We start from the raw sequence: 26,525 nt of genomic DNA on the forward strand, positions 1-26,525 counted from the left end.
GAACTAGAGGGCATAGTTTTAGGGTGAGAGGGGAAAGATATAAAGAGACCTAAGGGGCAACTTTTTCACGCAGAGGGTGGTACGTGTATGGATTGAGCCCCCAGAGGATGTGGTGGAGGCTGGTACAATTGCAACATTTAAGAGGCATTTGGATGGATATATGAATAGGAAGGGTTTGGAGGGATATGGGCCGGGTGCTGGCAGGTGGGACTAAATTGGGTTGGGATATCTTGTCGGCATGGACAGGTTGGACCGAAGGGTCTATTTCTGTGCTGTACATCTCTGTGACTCTATGACTCTAAAGAATGCTGTACTCACGAAAATCTGATCAAAAGACTTAAACTGAGTAAAAAGAAAAATTGGAATAATCTATCAGTTTGTTAATGAGTTTGAAAATTTACTATTTGGTGATTTTTGGCCTGCGTATTTCTTTCCATCTTTCAAAATGTGGCAACCTGCATGAGGTGGGTGTGGAGAGTAACCCTTTTCTGTAATGTGTTTACTTTACAAAAGCAAAATACAGTGTCTGCTGGAAATAAGAAATAAAAAGGGAAAGAATAGGAGAAACTTAGCAAGTCTGGTAGCTTCTGTGGAAAGAGAAGCAGAGTTAATGTTTTGCGTCGGATGCGATGCTTCTTTGTAACTGGAGAGAGAGGAAGCAAAGTTATGAATTTTTATACAGTAGGTAAATGTAGGGGCAACAGGGTAAGTTAAACAAAAGGGAAGGTCAGGGGAAAGTTAGAGGGTAAGGGAAATTATATATAACAGTCATTACAGAACTGAAGACAAAGGGAGTGGTAATTGTTTGAGATTCTAGATTAGTGGTGCTGGAAAAGCACAGCATCCGAGGAACAGTTAAATCGACGTTTCGGGCAAAAGCCCTTCATCAGGAATACAGTTCTTAACCTAGTTTTTACCTAATTGTTTGAGAGCAAAGAGTCAGGTCCAGAGTAGTTGTTAAAAGCAGTAAACATTGCTGAAGACAAAACCATGAAAACCATTCACTTTTTATTGGTGGGGGTTGGGAAGCAACAGTGAGGGAAATAAATTTGAAAGAATTTGTGTCCAATGTTGAGTCCAGAAGGCTGATTTGATTTGATTTGAGTTATTGTAGTCACATGTACCTAAGTACAGTGAAATGTATGTTCTGCAAGCAGTGCAGGCAAATCACAGCAAACAAGGACATGCAGATCATAAGGTGCTCAGATGGAGTGAGGCATACAAGGTTATGGCTGCACAGAAGTGGCACAAATCAGGTGCAACGTTAGCAAGATCAACATTGTGGATGTTATCTACCTGGACTTCCAAAAGGCCTTTGATAAGATGCCTCACAGGAGTAAAGTGAGGGCCCATGGTGTTCGAGGTGAGCTACTGGCATGGATTGAGGATTGGCTGTCTGACAGAAGGCAGAGAGTTGGGATAAAAGGTTCTTTTTCGAATGGCAGCTAGTGACAAGTGGGGTCCCACAGGGTTCAGTGTTGGGGCCGCAGCTGTTCACTTTATATATTAATGATCTGGACGAAGGGACTGAGGACATTCTGGCAAAGTTCACTGATGATACAAAGTTAAATGGACAGGCAGGTAGTTCTGAGGAGGTGTGAAGGCTACAGAAAGATTTAGACAGTTTCGGAGAATGGTCCAAGAAATGGCTAATGAAATTCAATGTGAGCAAACGTGAGGTCTTGCACTTTGGAAAAAAGAACACAGGCAAGGACTATTTTATAAACGGTGAGAAAATTCATAAAGCTAAAGTACAAAGGGATCTGGGAGTGCTAGTTCAGGATTGTCTAAAGGTTAACTTGCACGTTGAGTCCATGGTTAAGAAAGCAAATGTGATGTTGTCATTTATCTCAAGAGGGTTGGAATGTAAAGCAGTGATGTGCTACTGAGATTTTAGAAAGCTCTGGTTAGGCCCCATTTAGAATACTGTGTCCAGTTTTGGGCCCGAAGGGCTCATGCCCGAAACGTCGATTCTCCTGCTCCTTGGATGCTGCCTGACCTGCTGCGCTTTTCCAGCAACACATTTTCAGCTCTGATCTCCAGCATCTGCAGTCCTCACTTTCTACTAGAGTGTGTCCAGCAGAGATTCACACAGACGATCCCTGGAATGGGAGGCCTAACATACTGGGGATCCTGGGATTGTATTCATTAGAGTTTAGAAATGACAACCAACCAAATAAGTGGAGATTTCATCCAGTCTGCATTGCATCTCCGCTGTATAGAGAAGACTAGGTTGTGACAAGTGATTTACAGTAGAGTAGATTGAAAGAAGTATAAGTAAATCACTGCTTCACCTGTAAGGTGTGTTTGGGGCCTTGGATAGCCAGGATGGAGGAGGTAAAAGGGTAAGTGTTACAATTTCCTATGATTGAATGGGAAGGTCTGTAGCAGAGGAATGAGGTGTTGGGGGTAATCAAGAAGTGGACCAGAGTGTCAGTACCTTTGGAATACTAACAAAGGAAGGAAGTGGAAGATGTGTTTGGTGGTGCTATCATGCTGGATCTGGCAGAAGTGGAGAGGATAATCCTTTGAATGCAGAGACTGTTGGGATGGGAAGTGAAAATAAGGTGAATCCTATTACAGTTCTAAGAGGAAAAGGAAGAGATGAGAGCAGAAGTGCGGGAAATGGGTTAGACACCATGAAGGGCCCTGATCACCACAGAAGAGTGGTAGTCTCATTTGAGAAAAAGGAAATCTTGTCAGAAGCATCTTTGTGGAAGGTAGCATCATTGGAACAGATATGATGGATATGGAGAATGGAATGGACTCCCAAAGGGAAGCACAGTGTGATAAAGGGCATGTGGGATAGCTGTGGAAGTTGGGAGATTTGTAATGAATATCAGGAGAACAGCCGAAACTGGGAAATAGATACAGAGATGTCAAAGAAGGCAATGGAATAGTCAGGAGTAAACTAAGTAAAGGTGAGAGAAGGATGGAAACTGGAAGCAAAATTGATGAATTCTGCCTGTTCCAGATGAGGACAGGAAGCAGAACTATACAGTCACTGATTTCCCAGAGAAAGAGTGTTGAAAGGGAATCCAAGTTGGACTGGAATACAGAATGTTCCATAAGCCCCACAAAAAACAGTCATAGCTATGGCCCATGTAAGTACCTATGGCCACATTTTTTTTGCATGAAATGAGACAAATTTAAGGAGAAATTGTTTAGTGAGAGAACAAATTCAACCATTAAAGGTGGATCGTGGTGGATGAGGACTGTTCGGCCCTTTTGTTCAAAGAAGAGGAGAATCCCCATGGCAGATGATGGGCATCCCTAGTGAAGAAAGGGCTATTAGGGCCAGAAAAGAAGAAATTATTGAAATGCCATAGGGCAATCATGAATATAGTAGATTGGAAGAGACTGTCGAGGGGAGAAAAGATGCGATCAAGTTATCAAGAAATAAGCTAAGTTGGGCAGGCACATTGGGGCAGTTCTGTTTGCGAGTTTTGGGAGGAAGGTGGAAGTGGGCTGTACTGGGTTGGGAAATTATGACGGCTGTTGAGGGAAGATAGCCAAAGTGGATGGGGTTAGTGACAGACCTGGAAAGGATAGCTTAATGTTCATTGTTGGGGTCAATAATGGCTCAGGGGGAGGTTGGGAGAAGTATCCAAGAGATCCAGCTGAGTGGAAAATTTTGCAAACCACAGGTTCAAAATCTCTTCTTCCCAAGCAACCTCAAAATTGGCACTTACTAGCATTGGCTTCCATTACACTGTTGAATGCTGCTATAGTTTAGGCATAATCCACAGCGCCAGGGACCTGGGTTCAATTCCAGCCTCGGGTGACTGTCTGTGTTGAGTTTGCATACTCTCCCCGTGTCTGTGTGGGTTTCCTCCGGGTGCTTCAGTTTCCTCCCACAGTCCAAAGATACGCAGGTTAGGTGAATTGGCCATGCTAAATTGCCCATAGTGTTCAGGGATATGTAGGTTAGGTGCATTAGTCAGGGGAAATGTAGAGTAATAAGGTAGGGGAATGGGTCTGGGTGGGATGCTCTTCGGAGGGTCAGTGTGGACTTGTTGGGCCAAATGGCCTGTTTCCACACTGTAGGGACTCTTTGATTCTATGAAATATATTTTGGATCCTTATATCTGTCTAGGCTACTTGAAAGGCGCACTATTAATGTCCCACAAGCTAACATTTATACCCCTAATTTGGGTGGAAGACAGTCAAGGAAAGAAGATTGTTTATTTCTGGATCTATTTTAGCAAATGTGGTCAGTTTATTTTATCCCTACATGCGATCTCCAATTTACGAAAATCCGACTTAGAAACACTTGTAATTGTGAGCATGTTAATTTGAAAGATCCAAAATGCAAACATTTCCTCATATTTACAAGCATATATTTTATATTGTACTGTATTGAGTTATGACTTGTATACAAATTGATTTACTAATGTACTCAAGGACAGAATCCATTCGTAAGCCGGGGACTGCAAGTAAACAGTTTAACTGCATCATTCATTTCTTAATTTGAAACAATATCTCTTCAGTCAGTATGCAAATGTATTTGTTTATATTCCAAAACTTGGATTATGCTGTGCTACTTCAACTCATTAGCAAGCCATTTTTATGAAGTTACTTTTAATTCTAACAGTGGTTGAAAGCCTTCATTAACCCCACAAAGAAAGGAATTTCACACAAATGTGTTAAGTGTTTCCAGGCTCTTGTCACACAAAGTAACTTCAAACCCTAAGCGTAAATGAAAGCATTTAGTGTTGAGTATTTTCCTCTTTTTTTGACTTTTGTAACGATTATTGTAAAATCTCATCCAACTCTGTGTTTCTCTCTATATTAGCTTATGTGGTTTTAACAAAAGGAATCTGAATGATTTTTAAGCAACTGAAATGATGAAAGGGGAAGTGTAGGTTTAATTCCTGGTTTGTGTTAAATTAGTTAATCTCAGCCAGAATGGCTCCATGGACATGTTTTTTTGTGTACCAGATTAAAAAAAGAGAAATCTGTCGGGGTTCCCAGTATGCAATATGCACATGCTGAAACCGCATATGTTATGTCAAGTGAAGATGAGATTCGCCTCAAGTACAGTCTTGCTATCATGGAATAACCTGCCAACATTGATGCTATTGATCCTTATACATGAAAAATAGCCACCTTGGTAAGGTACTTGAAGGCAACCCTGCATTCTAGGAATCATATCTTAAGAAAATACCACAAAGCTCAAAATCAGAGTCAAGGGGAAAAAGCTTGTATAAGAAAACTTTACAATGACTACATTACAAAGTAGAGTAATGCTTCTGCTATTGTCCTGATAACTTAATCTCTAATTTGAATCCTTGGCCAACAGAGCGTCTTACTAATGTCCATGTTATGTTCTAATATATTAACTTAAAACATTTTGTCTGTGCAGAGGTCAGTATGACCAGACTACCTCAGACGTTCCTGAATTTAGTTTCCACAAGCAACAAAGTTACTCCTTAGCTGGCGACCTTGTTCTTTTCAACTTTTGTTATCTTGCCAGTTTCCGCTACTGCTACCACTCCTTTGTAGTTGCTGACCTGTTGACATATAGTTCCAGGGGATGTAGCCATCTCTCATGACTCAACCGCCACTATTTATAAATTGATCTTGATTAACATTCTGTTTAATTACAGGAACATCATGTTGAAGTTTGATCCTGTTCTATCCCTAATACTTCAGCAACAAATGCATACACCTGCACATATATGCACACAGCCTCTCCCACTCTTAGACAGGAGTTGTTGAACAGCAGCCCCACGCTGTAAAGCTCATTCCAACTCTGTTTATTGCTGTCGTTTTTCACATCAGCTGTTCATTACCATGTAGAGGGGTTTGGCAGGTGACTATAGTGAAATTAAGGGTTTCAAAAAAAATGTTCCAAATGGACTTATATTGTTGGCTATAAAATGTAAAGATGGTTCCTTTTTAATAATGAGGTAATAACACTGTAGAGGAAATGACAAAACTGTAATGGAATGAGGTTCATAAGATGACTGGATGAATTTCTATTAACAAAGACAATGCAAATAGTTATAGAATCAGTCAGGAATTTGGTGACTAAAGAAAGAATTTATATATTATCTTTGGTCACTTCAAGATGTTCAAGAGCTCTTCACAGTGAATGATGCATTGTGGGAAAGGCAGCTTTTGTATAGCATGACATTGATTGCCTCAACCTGTCTACCCCTCTCACTGACTCCACCCTCTCACCCTCACAATGCGAAGCCCTCCACTCCCTCCACTCCAATCCCAACATCACCATCAAACCGGTGGATGAAAGCGGTGCAGTAGTAGTATGCCGCACCAACCTCTACCTCGCTGAAGCCAAATGCCAACTCACTGACACCTCCTCCTACCGCCCATCGATGACAACCCCGCCTCGCATCACCAAACCATCATCTCCCAAAATATCCACAATCTCATCACCTCAGGGGACCTCCCATACACAGCCTCCAACCTCATAGTTCCCCAACCCCACACCACCTGGTTTGACCTCTTACCCAAAATCCACAAACCTGACTGCCCCAGTCGACCTATTGTCTCTATCTGCTACTGCCCCACTGAACCCATCCAGTCTAGTCCTGTCCCCCTTGGTCCAGGAACTCTCCACATACGTCAGGGACACCACCCACGCCCTCCAACTCCTCCATGGTTTTTGTTTCCCAGGCCCCTAACACCTCATCTTCACCATGGACATCCAATCCCTATATGTGTCCATCCCCCATGGCGAAGGCCTACAAGCCCTCTTTTTCTTCCTGTCCTGCTGACCTAACCAGTTCCCCTCCACTGACACACTCATTTGATTGGCGGAACTAGTCCTCACCCTCAAACTCTTCATTGATTCCCACTTCCATCAGACCAGAAGGGTAGCCATGGGCACTTGCATGGGCCCTAGCTATGCCTGCCCATGAAGGGTATGTGGAACAGTCTATCTTCTGTACTTTCACTGGTAACATTCCCCACCTTTTCCTCCGTTACATCGACGACTGTATTGGCGCTGCCTTGTGCTCCCACGAGGAGGTTGAACAGTTCATCAACTTCACTAACAACTTCCACCCTCACCTTAAGTTCACCATCTCAGACGTCTCCCTCCCCTTCCTGGACCCTCTCCATCTCCATTTCCAGCGACCGACTCAATACGGACATATACTTCATACCCATCGAACTCCCACAGCTACCTTGACTGCACCTCCTCCCACACCCTCTCCTGTGAAAATGTTATTCCTTACTCCCAATTCCTCTGCCTCTGGCATATCTACTCCCAGGTAGAGAAAATCCACTCCAGAAAATCCCAGATGTCCTCCTATTTCAGGGACCACAATTTCCCTCCCAAGTGGTCAACAATACCCTCCAGTGCATCTCCTCCACTTCCCGCATCTCTGCCCGTGAACCCCACCTCTCCAACCACAACAAGGATAGAACCCCCCTGGTCCTCCCACTAATGGTCTTCCACCCCACTAATCTCCAGATGCAGGGCATTAACCTCCACTATTTCCACCACCTTCAGTCAGATCCCACCACCAGAGGTATATTTCCCTCCCCACCCCTATCTACATTCTGCAGAGATCATTCCCTCCGCAACTCCCTCGTTAAGCCTACCCTCCACACCCAACACATTCCCTTGCCCGCCACATGTAAAAACTGCGCCCACCTCCCCCCTCACCTTCGTCGAAGGCCCCAAAGGATCCATCCACGTCCAGCAGAGATTTTCCTGCACATCCACCCACCTCATCCACTGTGTCTATTGCTCTCGATGTGGTCTCCTCCACATCGGAGAGATAGGACACCAACACGCTGAGCATTTCAAGGAACATCTTGGGGACGCATGCACAAAAATCAACAGTCCTGTCGCCAGTCACTTCAAGTCTCCCTCCCACTTCTCCAAGGACATGCAAGCCCTGGGCCTCCCCCATCGCCAAATGCAAGCCATCTGACAACTGGAGGAAGAACGCCTCATCGTCTGCCTTCAACCACACAGCATCAACATTGACTTCACTAGTTTCCAAAGTGATATGAGCCAAGTGCTGGCAAATGGGACTAGATTAATTTTGGATATCTGGTTAGCATGGACGAGTTGGACCCAAGGGTCTGTTTCCATGCTGTATATTTCTATGACTCGCCGGACTAGGACCCACAACCTTTTGGGTCAGAGGACTTAGGAAGAGTAGGATGGATGGGCCAATACTCTAAACATCTACTTTATCATTTTCTATTAAGTCAAAACTAGAGTTTTAACACTAGGTAGTCAGCATGGCACAAGTCAGTCAATGGATAGTTTTGTGGAGCTTTTAGCAAATTTTGATCCAATAAATTTGCACTTCAATTACATTGATTCTAGGACCAGAGAAAAGTGGAATAAAAAAGATATTTTGGGGATGCTATGATTTCCAGACCTTTGCATCTCAATTAATCCCTTTGATCCCAAATCATGCAATAGAGTACGAGCAATTTCTTGCCATACTATAATGGATTGGAATGGATGATTCCTAACCTTTTGTGGCATGTTTAGATGTAAGTATTGGATAAGTGCAGCATCTTTGTGCATTTCAACAATAACCCTCAGCTTTAGTGGGAATTCCTCAGGATGGTATCCTTGGCCCAACCAATCTTTGTCAATGCTTCATCAATGACCTTCCTTCCATCATGAGGTCAGAAGTAAGGACATTCACTGATGATTGCAGTGTTCAAGTCAATCTGTCACTCCTAAGCCACTGAGGCATTCTGTGTCCATGTGCAGCAAGAACTGAACACCATTCAGGTTTCACCGACAATTGGCAACCTATCTACCACACTTAGGCCAGGCAGTGAGCATTTCCAGCAAGAGCAAATTGAAACATCTTACCTTGATGTTCAATGGTATTACCAAGACTGAATCTTAAAATATCAACGTCTTTGGGAGGGGTTAGCCTTCCCAGAAACTGAACTGGACCAACCACACTGTGGCTACAAGAGAAGGTCAGAGAATTCTGAGACAAGTAACTCGTCTCCTGACTCCCTAAAGCCTGTCTACCATCTTCAAGGCACAATTGTGATAGAATATTCTCCACATGCCTGAATGAGTGTGGCACCAACAACACTCAAGAGAATCAATACCTTCCAGTAGTTGGATCACTTTTCTGGTCTGTATCTTAAACTTTCATTCTTTCCACCACCAATACGCTGTGCCATAGAGAGCTCTTGTACAGAGCAAGGCCGATCAGCAGATCAAGTCTGCACTAACCAAAAACCCTCAGATACTGCCTGACCTGCTGTGCTTTTCTAGCATCACTCTAATCTAGACTCTGGTTTCCAGCATCTGCAGTCCTTGTTTTTATCTAATCAGAAACAACCACCTAACTATTCTAATCACATTTTCTTGCACTTGGCCTTGTATGCCTTAGCATTACAAGTGTACATCTAAATACGTCTTCAATTAGGGTTTCTGCCTCTACTACCCTCACAGGCAGTGACTTCCAGATTCACAACATCCTCTGGGTGAAAAATATTTTCCTCGTATTCCTTCTAAGTCTCCTGCCCCTTACCTTAATTCTGTGGCCCCTAGCCATTGATCCCTCTACCAAGAGGAATCTTTCTTCCAGTCTACCCTGACTATGCCCCTCATAATTCATAACTAACACTCTCCAACCAAGGCAACATCCTGGGTATTCTCCCATGCACCCTCTCCAATACAATCACATCCCTCCTATCATATGGATTCCAGAACTGCACACAATGGTCCAGTTATGGCCTAACCAACACATAACCTCCCTATTCTTAAACTCCATGGCTTGGCTAATAAAGGCAAGTGTCTCACATGCCTACTCAACTGCGTAGAGTCATAGAAATGTACAGAATGGAAACAGACTCTTCGGTCCAACCGTCCATGCCGACCAGATATCCAAACCCAATCTAGTCCCACATGCCAGGACCCGGCCTATATCCCTCCAAATCCTTCCTAATCATATACCCATCCAAATGCCTCTTAAATGTTGCAATTGTACCAGCCTCCACCACTTCCTCTGGCAGCTCATTCCATAAACATACCACTCTCTGCGTGAAACAGTTGCCCCGAAGGTCTCTTTTATATCTCTCACCCTAAACCTATACCCTCTAGTTCTGGACTCCCTGACCCCAGGAAAAAGACTTTGCCTATTTATCCTATCCATGCCTCTCATAATTTTGTAAACCTCTATAAGGTCACTCCTCAGCCTCTGACGCTCCAGGGAAAACAGCCCCAGACTGTTCAGCCTCTCCCTATAGTTAAGTGTATAAGTCCTGCTAAGATTTGCTTTCCCAAAATGCAGCACCTCGCATTTATCTGAATTAAACTCCATCTGCCACTTCTCAGCCCATTGGCCCATCTGGTCCAGATCCTGTTGTAATCTGAAATAACCTTCTTCGCTGTCCACTACACCACCAATTTTGGTGTCATCTGCAAACTTACTAACTGTTCCTCTTATGCTCGCATCCAAATCATTTATGTAAATCACAAAAAGTATTAATCCACTTGTTGTGATACCTTAAAGGTGGACGAGTACACCTGGGTCCCTGTGATCCTTGGTACTTCCGAGGCTCTCACCATTCGTCATCTACTATAAAAGGGGTCACAACAGCAATCCAGCATGTCTCTTTTGACAGAACTTTCCAAACATGTGAGAGCTTGCGACACTGCCACTTGAAATTCCCTCCAAGCTGCATGCCATCCTGAGTTAAATTTATGTTGAAGCTGGGTCAAAATCTTTGAACTCCCCAACAGCACTGTCAAAGTATCCATGCCAGATGGGACTGCAGCAGTTCAAAACCTACCCAGCAATGCACACATTCCAAAAAGCGAAAAGAAATAGATAATATTTTCCAGTTTCTGGAGTGCATCTTGACGAAGAAGCTCACAGGTATTTCATTACACAAGTGTGGATCTTTAGGTTGAAGACTGATTTTTAAGTGAAATACCATCTTAGCCTCTTTGCTATTTCTAGTGCACAGTTCAGCCAAGTTAGACATGTCAAATGAGCAGATTGGCACCTCTATTCAAATAGCGGGATGAGAAGTGTCAGATGAGTTTGTTTAATATTCGCGGGCTCATATTGTTTTGGGTGGCTTCAAGAGCTTCCTGCGGTACAACAAGCGGAGAAAAATGCAACTGAAAATGCAATCATCATTTATCAGTTTTATCAGTTCCTCATTGTTCTGATTTTACTTTAGTTAAAAACCTTCAGCTGATGTTGTTAATCTAGGTTTAATTTGGAGTTTGACATGGCAAATACCATGTAGGATGTGCCATGAAACAATGATAATTCATTTTTAACTAACTTAAATATTAGCAAAAGAAAATTCTCAGCAGAATTTTATTTACATTTTTAATCTCTGGGTAATTTCTCTTTAGAATGCAACTCAGCCCTAATTGTATTTACACCAAGTGCAGCACATGAGGGGGCACATAACCATTGGTGGGAATTTGTAATGTGCGGCGCAGTCCACAGATTAATGCACTGCACAGGAGCTAACAATACTCCTGAGAAGAATGTTATTACAACTCAGAGACAACTGTGAAATTATTCTAATTGGAGGTATAAACCAACCCAGTAATTAGAGAGACTCAAAACCAACTTTTTTAAAAGATAAGAGCAGCTTCTGTACAGTTGCTAACTAAAATTTAAATGATGTGGGTCAGACAGTTTTATGTCTGTCACAATGTTCTGTAGGTAGCAGATAACCTTTTCTCTCCTTTCAGCCACCCACACAAGTAGAAAAAATAAGCTTCAAAAAAAGTAATGAGTATTTGCATGCAGCAGTAGTTCTGCTTTTCTTTTCAGTGTAATATAAACACAATGCTTATGTAAAATAAAATGTCATATTATATTCAAAGTTTCTGTTGACCTGAAGTGTCTTGAGTAATGATAATAGACTTCTCCTTGCAATCAATAAATTGGAGCTAAATAGGGCAATGCAATGCTTTAAAGAGTTGGATACAAATCTGCAGACCCTACTAATATCTACTGGATATAACTTTACAAAAGCTTACCAACCTGTTTTTGATTGCAGCTTGTTTTTTTATTATTTTGCACTGGATGACATCATTCATCAAGAATAATGTCAAAGTCCCCCTTGCCAATCATTTTAGTGGAAAGTTCAAAACAGAACATCTCATTTTGGCCTGAATCTGACTTGTCCCTTAGCAATATGTACTGGAGGAATTTCCTACATGTTTACATCCTAAATGGTTCAAGCAATAATAAAAGAAGCTGCATTTATTTCCTGACCTCAGGACATGCCAAATTGCTTGATAGCCAATGAAGTATTTTGACATTGTATTCATTGTTGTCGTTTAGGGAAGCACAGCACCCAATTTGTGCTCAGCAAGTTCCACTAGAGAGAAATGAACAAAAAAAGCAACTGGTCATTGTAGTAATTTTGTATGAGAGATAAAAGTTAGTCAGGAGGGTTCCTTTTTGAATAGTGCTGTGGAATCCTTCATGCCCTTCTGAGAGGATTTTTTTAATATTAGATTCCCTACAATGTGGAAACAGGCCCAACCAGTCCAAACCAACCCTCTGAAGAGTAACCCACCCATTTCCCTTTGATTCATGCACCTAACACCATGGGCAACTTAGCCTGGCCAATTCACCTGACCTGCACATCTTTGGATTGTGACCTGCACATCTTTGGATTGTGAGAGGAAACCCATGCAGACACAGGGAGAACCTGCAAACTCCACACAGACAGTCGCCCGAGGCTGGAATCGAACCTGGGACCCTGTTGCTGTGACGCAGCAGTGCTAACCACTGAGCCACTGTGCCACACATGTGACCACTTCAGTGTAGCACTGAAGGAATGTTGTATTGTTGAAGATGCAGTCTTTCAGATGAGATTTTAAACTGAGGTTTCACTTGTGTCTCAACAACAAATGCAGAGAAAGCATTCTAGCAAGGAGGCTGAGAAAACACAGTAGACAAAAGGCTTAAAGAACCATGTTGGAAAAATTTAGAATGAAACCTTGATTGAACGGATGGATTTTGAGATGACTTACAGTTGTGTGAGAAATAAAATACTTGTTTTTTTTTGCTCTGAAAATGGCCGAGTGTAGATGTCAAGCACTTAAAATCTCATCTAAAAGTGAAGAAAAAGATCCTCAAGACATAAAGCTCTTTCATCTCTTTTGCTTGTTTGCAGTGACCTTAGAACAGTTCTGGAAAGCAGTGGAACAGTGCCCAGTCCCAGAAGACCAAGCTTTGCTGAAGAAGGTGAGGTTACAAACTGAAACTCCCCCTCCAGAGAGAAACAATTAGTACATTCAGCATCAGAGCCACATTGTCCTTATCACCAAGGTCCGTATATCATCTTTTCAGCTGTTAATAACTGAGCAGGGAGGGACACAAATATCATCACTGAGTAGGTGGGCTGCAGTATCTCAAACGTATTTGCTGCCACTTGGTTAAGTGCTGGAGCTCGTTTGCAAGGCTGACAGGAAAGTGGGTGTTGAGTGTTAGCTGGAATTTATTTCAGTTTTAAATAGAATTCAATTATCTCAACTCAACCCTATCTATCAACAGTACTCTCTTTAACCAACTTATCTGGACTAGTTTGCTAAACTGACTGAGAATATGCCTAATTACTGAGCAAACTTGGCTTATCTGCTTTTAAAATAGGAAAAGTTAAAGCTGCACTCGCTTTATTCCTTGGCTCATCCACAAAATTGACTGCAATACTTATTCAACAATGAAAAAAATGTACTTTTTACCCCATTTCTTTTCCTCTCCCTCCCACTCTCCCAAAGGCCACTATCTCACACAAGTGGCCATTATTCATGGGCAAATCTCGACAGCTGACACCAGCAAGACTAACCCAGTCCTCTGCTGATGTGAACGCTGCAAAATAATAATCATAAGCATGCAGGGAGACAGGCTGATTGCCTTTCCCTAACCTGGAGACCCCAAAACAACCTGTTGCATTCACATCTGTAGTCTACCTCCAATGGGGTCTCACGAATCCATACTGCTCACAAGAAAAACATGAGTGAGGAAGCCTGTGTCTTTTCTTTATTCGTTGACTGGATGCGTGCTTAGCTAGCTTCCTGGAGAAGATGGTGGTGAGCTGCCTGTTGAATCGCTGCAACCCTTGGTGGTGTGGAGTATCCATGCTGCTGTATGATCCAGGATGTTGACCCGATGACACTGAAGAAGTGGCAGTGTATTTCCACGTCTGGGTAGTGTGTGGCTTGGAGAGGGATTGGCAGCTGGTGATATTCCTACACATCTGTTGTCCTTGTCCTTTGAGGTGGTAGAGGTCACGTGTTGGGACAATGCTGTCAAAGATGCCTTGGTGGGTTGTTAAAGTATTCTATAAAGATTCTTCCAGGGTTTTTGCCTACCCATAAATCTACTGTATCGAGTAACTACTTATGTTTTGTAAGGAATGTCTTGATATAAGTTGCGAGTTTGACTTACACCAGTTTGAATTTGTGACCCTTGTTTTTCTGTTATAGTTCAATCTGAAACAAGGTCTGGATTTAATTTTGTCAAAATGTTTCTGTGTTGTTAATTATCTAATGCACCCCCTTAAGTTCACTCACAGTTACCTCTTTTTGAGGCTAAAATTACCAAGTTTTTCCAGCCTTGGTTAAAATTTTTGTGTATGAAATCTAACAATACTTAGATGCTTCTGTCAGTCATGTCAGCTTTTGACATCTTTTGTGGAGTAATTATGGCACTCATAACAACTCACCCAGTCGCTTTTCAACAGCACCTTCCAAACCCACAACTTGTACCACTTAGAAGGATAAGGGCAGCAAATGCAGTTAACACCACCACCTGCAAGTTCCCTTCCAAGCCCACGTACCATCGTGATTTGGAAATATATTGCCACTCCTTCACTATGGCTGGATCAAAATCCTGGATTTCCCTTCTTCGTAGCACTGTGTGTATACATAACCATGATGGACTGCAGTGGTTCAAGTAGGCAGCTCACTACCATTGCAATTAGAAGGGCAATTAGAGATGGACAATAAATGTGACCTGGTGGGAGCACCACACCCTGTGAACGAATAAAGAAAATTTCTTCCACCCTGCGGTGATTCTCACTCAGATTTCATCTGCCCCCATTGTTTCCCTTATATATTTTGTTTAGTTTTGTTTTGTAACTCCTGGCTTGCCTCCTTAGACTAAACTGCCCCTGACAGTTTTGTATTACCTGAGACTTTGGCCAGATTGCAGCTGCTGTAACATTGTGTAAACCCTTTGAGCTGTTGGAGTTACTCAAAAATCATTTTTACTATGGTGCTAAATTATTATTAGTTCTACTGTCTCATGAGAGGAAAAACGTGCTTAAAATTGATTGCAATTCAGGGCAAGGATAGCCTTGAGGGATTAACCTTGTCAAAGGAAAGTGGTTTAACGGCAATGAATTATATTTGTTCAGTGTCTTTAATGTAATGAAATATCCAAGGTGCTTCATAGGAGAATTGTTAAACAAAGTGTTGTGCTAAGCCACAAAAGGAGATATTTGGTCAGACCAAATGCTTCCTCAAAGAGGTGTGTTTTGAAAAGAATCTGAAATGAGTAAAGTGAGGTAGAGAGATTGCGGGGTATGAGGTGAAAATTCCAGTGATTGGAGGCCTTGGCACTTGAATACACGACCAGCAATGTTGGAAAATTTAAATTTGGAATGCACAACAGATCAGGATTCGAGCAACATAGATATTTCAGAGAATTACTGAGTTGGAGGAGATTGCAGAAGTGGAGAGGGGCATTGGGCCAGATTTTAAAAACAGGGATGTGGATTTTACATCAAAAGATTGCTTGACTGGGAGCCAGTGTAGGTCATTGAGCACAGGGATGGTTGGGGAAATGGATTTTCTGCAGGTTAAGACATGGCAGTTGAGTTTTGTATGACCTTCAGTTACCAGCGGGTTGGAAGAAGGAGATCATTGAGGACTGTGTTACAATTGTCAAATCTAGTGGTAATAAAGGCATGAATGGAGGAGTCAACAGCAGATGAAAAGGTGCAAAGTCAGGTGATGTTAAGGAGATGAAGGCAATTTTTCACGTTGTACAAACATGATATTGCAAGTTCATCTCTGGATCAAATGTCACACCCACACTGTGATTAGACTGGCTTAATCTCAGATGTTTGTGAGAATATGGAGATAGGGAGAGAATGGATCTTAAAACATCTCATTACAGCCAATTTGATCTCCATTTCACTTATTAAGGTTTGACTTATAGACCGGATCACTGAAAGTGTGCCTGGACTGTGTTCCTGAAGATTGGGGTGGCACGGTGGCTCAGTGGTTAGCACTGCTGCCTCATGGATCCCAGGTTCAATTCCAGCCTCGGGCGACTGTCTGTGTGCAATGGTTGCACATTCTCCCCGTGTCTGCGTGGCTTTTCTCAGGGTGCTCCGGTTTCCTCCCGCAGTCCAAACATGCAGGTCAGGTGAATTGGTCATGCTAAATTGCCCATAGTGCATTAGTCAGAGGGAAATGGGTCTGGGTGGGTTACTCTTCGGAGGGTAGGTGTGGACTGGTTGGGCTGAAGCCTGTTTCCACACTGTAAGGAATCTAATCTAATAAATCCCCAGAAATTAGGCTTTTTCTTCATATCAACTGAGAGCTGCAAGTATCACACAGAGGTCTGATACAGCTCTGGGAATTATTCCAACACTAAGGCCTCCAACAGGGTAGATGGTGGGAGATTTGGAGTGAATGAAGAGTGGGGTTAAAAAATTCAGACTGCCAGGAACTTGGAATTATTTCTGTGGATCCAGGAGGACAGCAATGCTGCTCCCCCTTCTCTAAGTTTCAAAAAAAAAAGCAAATAAAAATTGACCTGTTCTTTGTCAGTCCCATTACAGGATCCACTGGATAAACTTATGTAGACCTGGCAAAACAGATAAGAAATTATGCCCAGATTTTCCAAAATTTCAGAGTCCTAAATAAATTGTTAGCCTTCAAGGTACTATTATCAAATAGCCTGAGACCTCAGAAGTGGTTTACTGCTAAACTGGCAGATAAAACTGCTTTCAGCAGAGCGTACACCTGGAAATTAGTCTCTCGGTAGCTATATTTGTCCAGAAATCACCCCACCAATCTCCCGCCCCCACTTTCCTGAATGTTTTTACAAGATCATGTCAGTGACTGTGATACACCAGTCACACCATTAACCACCTGCAGAAATAATGAAACTTATCAACATCCCAACTTCTCTTTTTAGATAAACTGTACATCCAGGTATTTTCTGTTTATCTTACATTTGCTCTGTTGTCCTTCGCAACGTCAAACCTTCAGTGTAAAGCCAGAATCACTCCAAAATCTGATTTGAGCTCTGGAATGCAGACACTTGTATTTGAGCTGTCTCAGGAACTGAGCTCCAGGTCATTGTTCACTCCTCTGAAGCGAATGAGAAAGTCAGCCTTTTCATTTAACACTGTTAAGACTGAATTTCTTTTCCAACCAGCTGCCATGGCACAACATCTCCTTCCAGCGATTCATACCAATGTCACAGCCTGAAAAATATGAACCATTTTCCATGTCTGTAGAATCTTCTGTTTCCTAGATGACAAAGTTAATTAATGTGCCAATTGAATGGGGAAAAGGGTTTTTCAGGACCTGAATCTCCAACCTAAGACTAGGATCATGGTTTACTGAGCAGGGTGATACCTGCACTTATTTATGCTTCAGAGACTTAGGCAACCTACAGCAAACACCCCAGAACACTGGAGAAGTGCTACCTTTGCAAAGCCCCTGCAAATTTGCTGACAAGAATGACTGTTCAACAGCATATCTGTTCTAAAGCCAATTTGTCTAATATCGAGGCATTGATTACTCAAAACTAATTCCAAAGGTTATGGTAGGGGGGGTGTAATTCAATTGCCTGACATTAGGCTCCCAAAGCAGCTAATCCACTTATAGTTTAGTTACAACAGAAGACTCCCCAAAAAACAGCAGAAACACTTTGGAATCTTCTCAAGTCACTCATAGGAAACCCTGGCTTGTGACTGACCAAATGGAGAAAGCTCATTTGGGAAGACACCAAAGACATTGTTATTGGGAACATGCAAAGTCAAGGTGTCGGGGGGAGTATGCAAACCTCCAAATAACCCATCAGATTAACCTACCTGACCCTCAAAATACCACATGCTTCATCTGCGGCAGCGCCTGCAGATTATGCACTAGATTTAGCAGCCATTTAAGAACCATGAAACCAGAGTGGGATCACATCATCCTCAGTCCCGAGGCACTGCCTAAGAAGGAAAGATTTATTTTGCTCATGTAACTTTAAAGGATGTATGACCACACATAATAGGTAATATTTTGAACTTGCTGAAGATAAGAATTTTAAGAGGTTGTCAAGACTTTGTCAAGTAGCTCCCCTCCCATGTCGCCATCTCCCTGTTGCTCCCTTTCTAATGCCTCTGAAATAATTGACCCCTTTGTTAGGAACAGTGCCATCCAGCAACTTTTTAAATGGTTGTCGTTCATTATGTTAAACTGTTACAGAGATGGACAGGAGCTTACAGAACCAGTATAGCTTAACACAACTCTGGTGTCACTTGTTATCCACACTTTCAACAGGACTCAAGCTGAAAATGTGTTGCTGGAAAAGCGCAGCAGGTCAGGCAGCATCCAAGGAACAGGAGAATCGATGTTTCGGGCATAAGCCCTTCTTCAGGAATCTTTCGGGCTTATGCCCGAAACGTTGATTCTCCTGTTCCTTGGATGCTGCCTGACCTGCTGCGCTTTTCCAGCAACACATTTTCAGCTCTGATCTCCAGCATCTGCAGCCCTCACTTTCTCCTTTCAACAGGACTCACCTAATTGCAATCAGGCATACTGGATCTTTTTATTCATTTGCATTGAGAAAGTGGACAAATAGGCCACTGCAAAATTGGCACATTTATTCTGGCTGAGATTAGCCTGGCATAGACCATGGCCTGAAGTCTCCTGTTCCTTACTGAGTACAACACCACAAGATACATTTACCCTTCAGAGATTTTTGGGTCAGTTCCTTTGCTTACATTAGCCATGATGAGGAGATGCTGGTGTTGCGCAGGGATGGACAAAGTTAAAAATCACACAACACCAGGCTATAGTCCAACAGGTTTATTTGGAAGCACTAGCTTTCAAAGCACCGCTCCTTCAGGAGCTACCTGATGAAGGAGCAGCGCTCTGAAAGCTAGTGCTTCCAAATAAACCTGTTGGACTCGAACCTGGAATTGTGTGATTTTTTAACTTTGCTTATGTTGGAAGACTTTGCTATCACTGAATTTTGCTGTCACTGAATTCCAACCAATTGTCTCACAAAAGCAAATGGCGTGGGGGTGGCAATTGTTTCAACAGTTTAAAACTATTTGTCCAACGTATTACCTCCTTGCAGAAACCAGTTTAAAGTCAACGAAGTATGTGGCGAAGTTGGTTGATTGCAATCAGTACGTGTTGCTGATTGCTGTGACTGCCCACTGATTGTGGGAACAGAGGAGAAAAAAAAAGGTCAAATTAGCATTTGTTGAACAGCATCCGCCCATGTTTTGTGCGAGCATTTCATCTGGTTGTATTTTCCCTCTGTGCAAAAATCTTTATATAATATCATTATTTGTACATCCAATCAACTTTTGCCCCATCCATACCTGCTTATCATTGACTTCAAAATATGTTAAATGCACAGAATTTTACTGATTTGATATGCAGAAAGAAAGCTACAAAGGAATATCTTACAGAAATACCACTTCCATGGAATGAACCCATTCAATTCACTGTGTCCAATACGTCTTATTTTAAAAAGCTTAACTAATTTCACCTTCCTTATACTGATCTTCACTGACTACAGAGTAGTGCAATTGCCAGGAGAATGATATTAACTTTTCCCCAGGGTGGGGGAGTCCAGAACTAGAGGGCATAGGTTGAGGGTGAGATGGGAAAGATATAAAAGGAACCTAAGGGGCAACCTTTTCGCACAGAGGGTGGTCATGTATGGAATGAGCTGCCAGAGAAAATGGTGGAAACTTGTACAATTACAACATTTAAAAGGCATTTGGGTGAGTACATGAATAGGGAAGGTTTATAGGTATATAGGCCAAATGGGACTAGATTAGGATATTTGGTTGGCATGGACAAGTTGGACTGAAGTGTCTGTTTCCATGTTGTATGATTCTACGACTCCATGACTGTATAACTGTAAGACAGGCTTGCATTTAAGCTATCTGTACCAAATGTGAAGTAATTCTTCCAGTTGAGTTTAGGTCAAGTAATCCCAGGATCCTCAGCTTGATAGTTGGCATGTTGGTGCGCTGTGTCATAAACATACTTGATTAGTCACTAATGATAATTGTCATTGGGCATTTGCCTTCCTCTTTGACAGACTCATTGGCTTCAACATCCTCACATATTGCTTCTGGACATATAAAACTGCTCATCTGGTTCCATTGCTATTTGTTGTAAATCTGTGCAGCCACTTCTAGTATTTTGCAGGCTTCCACCTTCCTAAAGCTGTCATGTTGACTCCTAGAAATGAAACATTTCAGCCCTCAACTCTATCTCTCTTCACAAGTGCCACCTCAGACTTAGTACAGACGTGTTGAGCTTTACTGGCAGTCAGAGTTAGGATGTCTTAATTTCTTTGTAAACATTTTTTATACTTATTGGTCGTATTTAATATTATAATGAAATCTACTATTTCTAATCTAAATTTCACAGTCTTAAATAGGCTTTTACAAGGTCTCCTCTGGAAGAGCAGTTGAAGTTAGATAATTAAAGGAAACCGCTGTAGCCAATTTTGCTATATCGGCGGTCAGATACACTTTAGTTTTAAAAACACATAAAACTTGGCATCTCAGAGTAACAAAGCTCAGAGTGTGAGTTTGAACTGAGTTTGTTAAATTCATTCATGGGACGATTGTGTCACTGGCTAGGCCAACAAATATATTAAAAAGGAAAATAAAAATAATTGGATAAAATAATTAAGAACGGCAGGATAGATGATGTAGTACAGCTGTGGCATGTGGGAGCTCCAGAATGCTGGTGTTATCCAAACAAACAGGTGTTTGTGGTTAGAGGATCTTCAGATCAGAGTTTAAGAGCTAGAATTTCCTTCTTAACAACATTCTAGGTCTACCTAAAACCGCATGTTCTAGCAGGGGATCAAGAAGGCAGCTCACTACAACCTTCTCAAGGACAACTAGCGACTGTCAATGAATACTGACACAGCCAGTGACACCACATCTGACATGTGAATTAAAATAAATACCAAGCTACAGACATGATTTGGAGATGCCGGTGTTGGACTGGGGTGTACAAAGTTAAAAATCACACAACATCAGTATAGTCCAACAGGTTTAATTGGAAACACACTAGCTTTTGGAGCGACACTCCTTCATCAGGTGATAGTGGGAACAAGCTACAGACAGTGTGACTCATTGGGGGGAGCCACTAGCATTAAATTTGTATTGTAAAATTATAAAAAATAGACTAGAAAATTCAAGTTGACAAAAGGAGCCTAGAAGAAAAGTTCATAGAATGTTTTCAGGATAATTTCCAATAATAGCCAACCAGACAGCAGGCTATAATAGACCTGTATTAAAGACCTTGTAGTAGAGGTGCCTCTAGATCACAACAATTATACTATGGTTGAATTTTACATTCAGTTTTAGGTGGCACAGTGGCTCAGGGGTTAGCACTGCTGTCTCACAGCACCAAGGACCCAGGTTCAAATCTAGGTTTGGACACTGTCTGTGTGGAGTTTGTACATTCTCCCTGTGTCTGTGTGGGTTTTCTTCGAGTACCATGATTTCTCCCCACCATCCAGAAATGTGTAGGTTAGGTGGACTGGTCATGCTAAATTGCAAATAGTATTCAGGGATGTATAGGCCAGGTGGGTTAGCCATGGGAAATGTGGGGTTATGGAGATAGGGTATGATGTAGACTCACGCGGAATGGTCTGCTTCCACACTGTAGGGATTCTATTCTATGAGAGAAGAGTAGGTTCATTACTAGTATTTTACATGTAATTAAGGCGCAAGTATGAGGGCACAAAAACTGAACTGACTGAAGTGAACTGGCAAATTAGGTTGAGGGTTATGTCAATGGACAGACATTGAAAGAGATGTTTTGGAAGACAGAATAGATGTATTCCACTGAGAAAGAAAAATTCCAAGTGGAGGTCTCACGGTCCATTGGGAGGAAGTGAGGACAATCCATATTTGCCTAAAAAAGAAAAAAACATGTAATTGCAAAAAGACAAACGGCAGGTCAGAACTTTGGCCAAATCAATTTTAAAAATCAAGGAATGACCAAAATGTTAATAAGGAAGAAAAGTTAGAGTGTATAAGAAATGTGAAAGCAGTTTCTATAGATATTTTAAAAGGAAAAGAGCTAACAAAGTGAACATTGGTGCTCTGGGAAGTGAGTCTGGGGAATTAATAATGAAAAATAGGAGATGGCAGATAAATTGGTCTCCACTGTAGATAATACAAGCAACATTCAAGAATGACTGTTACTCACTTCTGTCTTTTGACAGCTGAACAACTTTGATGTTCTTCTTGTTAGGCGCCTTGCTTCTCTGTTAGATTGCTTACAGTGTGGAAACAGGCCCTTCGACCCAACAAGTCTACACTGACCCACCGAAGCGCAAGCCACCCAGACCCATTCCCCTACATTTACCCCTTCACCTAACACTACAGGTAATTTAGCATGGCCAATTCACCTAACCTGCACATTTTTGGATTGTGGGAGGAAACTGGAGCAAACCCACGCAGACACGGGGAGAGTGTGCAAACTCCACACAGAGAGTAGCCTGAGGCTAGAATCGAACCTGGGACCCTGGTGCTGTGAGGCCGCAGCGCTAACCACTGAGCCACCATGCCATTTCTACTGTTAATGAACTATAAATCATCCAAAATTAAATGACTTGTATAATTGCCCATACCAAACCCTGCAACTCATTTCCCTTGTTTTCAAGAGAATTCACTCAAATACCCTATTCCTCGCGTTGAAATTCTTGTTGTCCCATTCTTGAGACTTATACGCCTGTCCCTGCTCCCCCCCCACCCCCACCCTGGACAGCATTGTGTTACTCCAGTCCATCAGAAGCAATTGCTCCTTCAATGATCCACCATAGCCTTCTGAAACACCTTCCCTGCATCTTACCAAAAAAAAACTGGGCTCTGGTCTTTACTGACACTCTTCTTTCCCCACTGCACTGCCCTTAAAGCAGACATGAGACATTTCTTTGTGAATGAATGGGTGACATGGTGGCTCAATGGTTAGCACTAATGTCTCACAGCACCAAGGACCTGGGTTCGATTCCAGCCTTGGGTGACTGTCTGTGTGGAGTTTACACGTTCTCCCTGTGTCTGCGTGGGTTTCCTCTGGGTGCTCTGGTTTCCTCCCACAGCCCAAAGATGTGTTATTTAGGTAGGGTTGGCCATGTTAACTTGCATGTAATGTCCCAGGATGTGCAGGCTAGGTGGAATAGCTATGGTAAATGTGGAATTATGGGGTTAGGATGGGATGCTGTTTGGAGGGACTATGCAGACTCAAAGGACTGAATGGCCTCTTTCCACACTGTAGGAGTTCTGTGAAATGACTGCAAAAATATTGAGAGCTCTTGCTGATAATTCTGTAAGCTACATTTTCCTGTGGTGCAGTTGATCTCAGAAGTTAAACATGAAGGATGGGTATATGAATAAGAAGGGTTTAGAGGGATATGGGCCAAATGATGGCAAATGGGACTAGGTCAGACTGGGATGTCTGGTCGATGTGAACAAGTTAGACCAAAGGGGTGTTTCCATGCTGCATGACTCTCTGAGTGATCATATATCATGGGAGGCCATTCTCAACTCACTGTTATTGTGCTGGCAATTTTAAAGCTGTATTCACTTAGATTCACTAGTCACACTCCCCTTTTTATTGTCCCTTAGCCCTGCAAACTTTTATTCTTTAGTATCTATTCAACTCCCATTGAAAGTAAAATCGAAATCTGCTTTCATGTTATATTTTATAACTTCCTAATACATATTTCATGATATTAGAATTTAGTTAACTAGATACTAGTTGCTATTTCTTATAGGATTTGCATGCTTTATTGAGATTACTTTTATAAACTTAAACTGCATAGAATTGTTACTACCACTGACCACAAACTTGCAACCAAAAAGTTTCTGAGGTGATCTGTGACATTTATCTTAGTTGATTAGTATAACCCATTATAGGATGCAGCTTAAAGGGCAAGATAAGGTTCAGTTTTATTTGTAGTTTACAGATGTGAAAACTTGCATAAGGAGGTAGCAACAAGAGAAAACATGTGACGCAGTAAGATATACAACAAAGTTTCTGCTGAATAGATCAACAATAACAGGGAAGAGAAACCAGTACAGATAGCATTATTGGGTTTACAAAGGATATTTGAAAAGGTGCCACGCAAAGTTTAAATATTGAGAGTAATATAGTTGGATGGAGGAAGATCTGGTTACTGGACAGGAAGCAAAAAGTGGATAAACAGGGTATTTTCAATTTGGCAGGCTGTAGTTCACACAGTGCCACAACATTCAGTATTGAGATTTCAGCTGTTTATAACCTAAGACAAAGTTGCTGAGAGAAACTTTTCTCAGTTTGCTGACAATAAAAAGTCAAATGGGAAGATAGGCTGTGAGAAGAACACAGAGAGATATAAAGACGTCAGGTATTTGGGCAACAATATGGCCAATGGTGTATAATGTGGGGAAGGATAAGAACTGAAAAGTAGAACATTTTTAAAAGGAATGAAAATTCCAAATGTTGTCGCGCAAAGAAATTTGATTATATAGGTACAAGGAACACAAAATTAGGAAGGTACTGCCAACAAAGTAGGAAGGCAAATGGATTGGCCATCATTGCAAGGAAATGGGAGTACAGAAATAAAAATAAAATCTTGCTAGAATTGTATAAGGTTTTGGTGAGACCATACCTGGAGTACTTTTGTGCAGTTTTGGTCTTCTAAGTGTAAGGAAGGTCTCTCAAGTACAGGATAAGGAAGGGTATCGTTGCATTGGACATGGTATAGTGAAGGTTCACTAGTTTGGTTTCTGGAATTGAAAAGTTTTCCTATGACATTTAAGAGGCATTTGGATGGGTATATGAATAGGAAAGGTTTGGAGGGATATGGGGCCGGGTGCTGGCAGGTGGGACTAGATTGGGTTGGGATATCTGGTTGGCATGGACGGGTTGGACCGAAGGGTCTGTTTCCATGCTGTGACTCTATGACTCTATGTTGAGTAAACAAATGACAGTGACAGGATAGTCACTGAGAGATTGCTCTATTTAGGGAATCTAAAACACGGAATAGTCTCAACATAAGGAATCAATAACATAGGACTGAAGTGAAGGGGAATTTCTTCACTTAACAGGTTGTGAATGTCTCATTGTTGTTCCATATTTCCTCATAATCCTTAAGTCTGCTTTCCTGCCTTTCCCTTGATTGCTTACTCATTAAAAATATGTCCAACTCAGTCTTCAATATATAAGCCTTAACTATGTTCTAAATACTTTCCAGAAGTAAGAAAAACAGAAAGTGCTGGAAATACTCAGCAAGCCTGGAAGAACTCAGTAGGTCTCCCACTGTCCATAGAGAAAGAAGCAGAGTTAATGTTTCAAGTTTAATATGACTCCTCAGTCAGTTTCAATTTCAGATTTCCAGTATCCATAGTGTTTTGCTTTTATCCTTCCAAAACATGCATATGGTAACATGAACATTAACACATACAAGTTAGAAGAAGCAGCAATTTGTCCCTCAAGCTTGCTCTGCCATTCAATAAGGTTTTAGTTATTCCACATTCCCACTTACCTGTAATTTCTCCTTTAAATAGGTAGCCCTTTGTTTTTGAATGGTGAGCCATAACTCTAGATGCTCCCATAAGCAGAAAATCTATCCTGTCAAAATCCCCAGGAACTCCCACATTTCAATCAAGCTCTCTCTTACTGCTCTAAACTCCAACAGATAGGAGCCTAGCCTGGCATCAGAAGTCAATGCCCTCATTCCAGGTGTGTAACAAATCAGAGAAAGTAAACCTGAAGTAGTGTTCCAGATTTGGCTGTGCTGCAGGACAAGAGTTTGAATATGAGCAGCAGAGTTTTGGTTGAAGTTTGGTTTATGGAGAGTGGCAGAATTGATAACAGTCAGAAAGGTTTTGCGGTAAGCGAGTTGAGTTTAAGGCTGGATTAAGTTTAGTAAACAGCTGGGAGCTGTAATGGAAAGAAGGTGGTGTTAGTATTCTGGAAATGTGAGATGAAATGGGTCAAAGGGCATTAACCTGGAATCTAATGTGTGCAAAGTCAGCTGAACCTAGTTTAACAAAGTGTAAAGCCACCTGCATGGAATCCCACCTTGAAATTTAAGTTCAGTGAAAAACTGGTCTAGTAGTAATTATACAACCACTGTCAACTGAGCCAGGAGGCCTGGGTTCAAGTCCCACCTGCTTCACAAGAATGCATCTGTACAGATTGATTAAAAATAGCTGAAACCACCTGCATGAGGGCTCTTGTGGTGCAGTGGCAGTGTCTCTACCTTTGAGTCAGGAGACCTGGGTTCGGATCCCATCTGCTCCAT

General features: G+C 41.9%; 1 protein-coding gene across 1 annotated transcript in view; it reads left to right on the forward strand.

Moving 5' to 3' along the window:
- The window catches only part of acoxl (acyl-CoA oxidase-like), a 390,645-nt gene that overhangs the window by 316,554 nt on the left and 47,566 nt on the right, over positions 1 to 26,525 (forward strand). The window contains exon 17 of the mRNA XM_043687180.1: positions 13,126 to 13,196. Within this exon, the coding sequence (XP_043543115.1) occupies positions 13,126 to 13,196 (71 nt within the window). The remainder of the gene's footprint in view (positions 1 to 13,125; positions 13,197 to 26,525) is intronic.

Source organism: Chiloscyllium plagiosum, chromosome 3 (assembly GCF_004010195.1).
Source record: "Chiloscyllium plagiosum isolate BGI_BamShark_2017 chromosome 3, ASM401019v2, whole genome shotgun sequence".
In the NCBI taxonomy this organism is placed as follows: Eukaryota; Metazoa; Chordata; class Chondrichthyes; order Orectolobiformes; family Hemiscylliidae; genus Chiloscyllium; species Chiloscyllium plagiosum.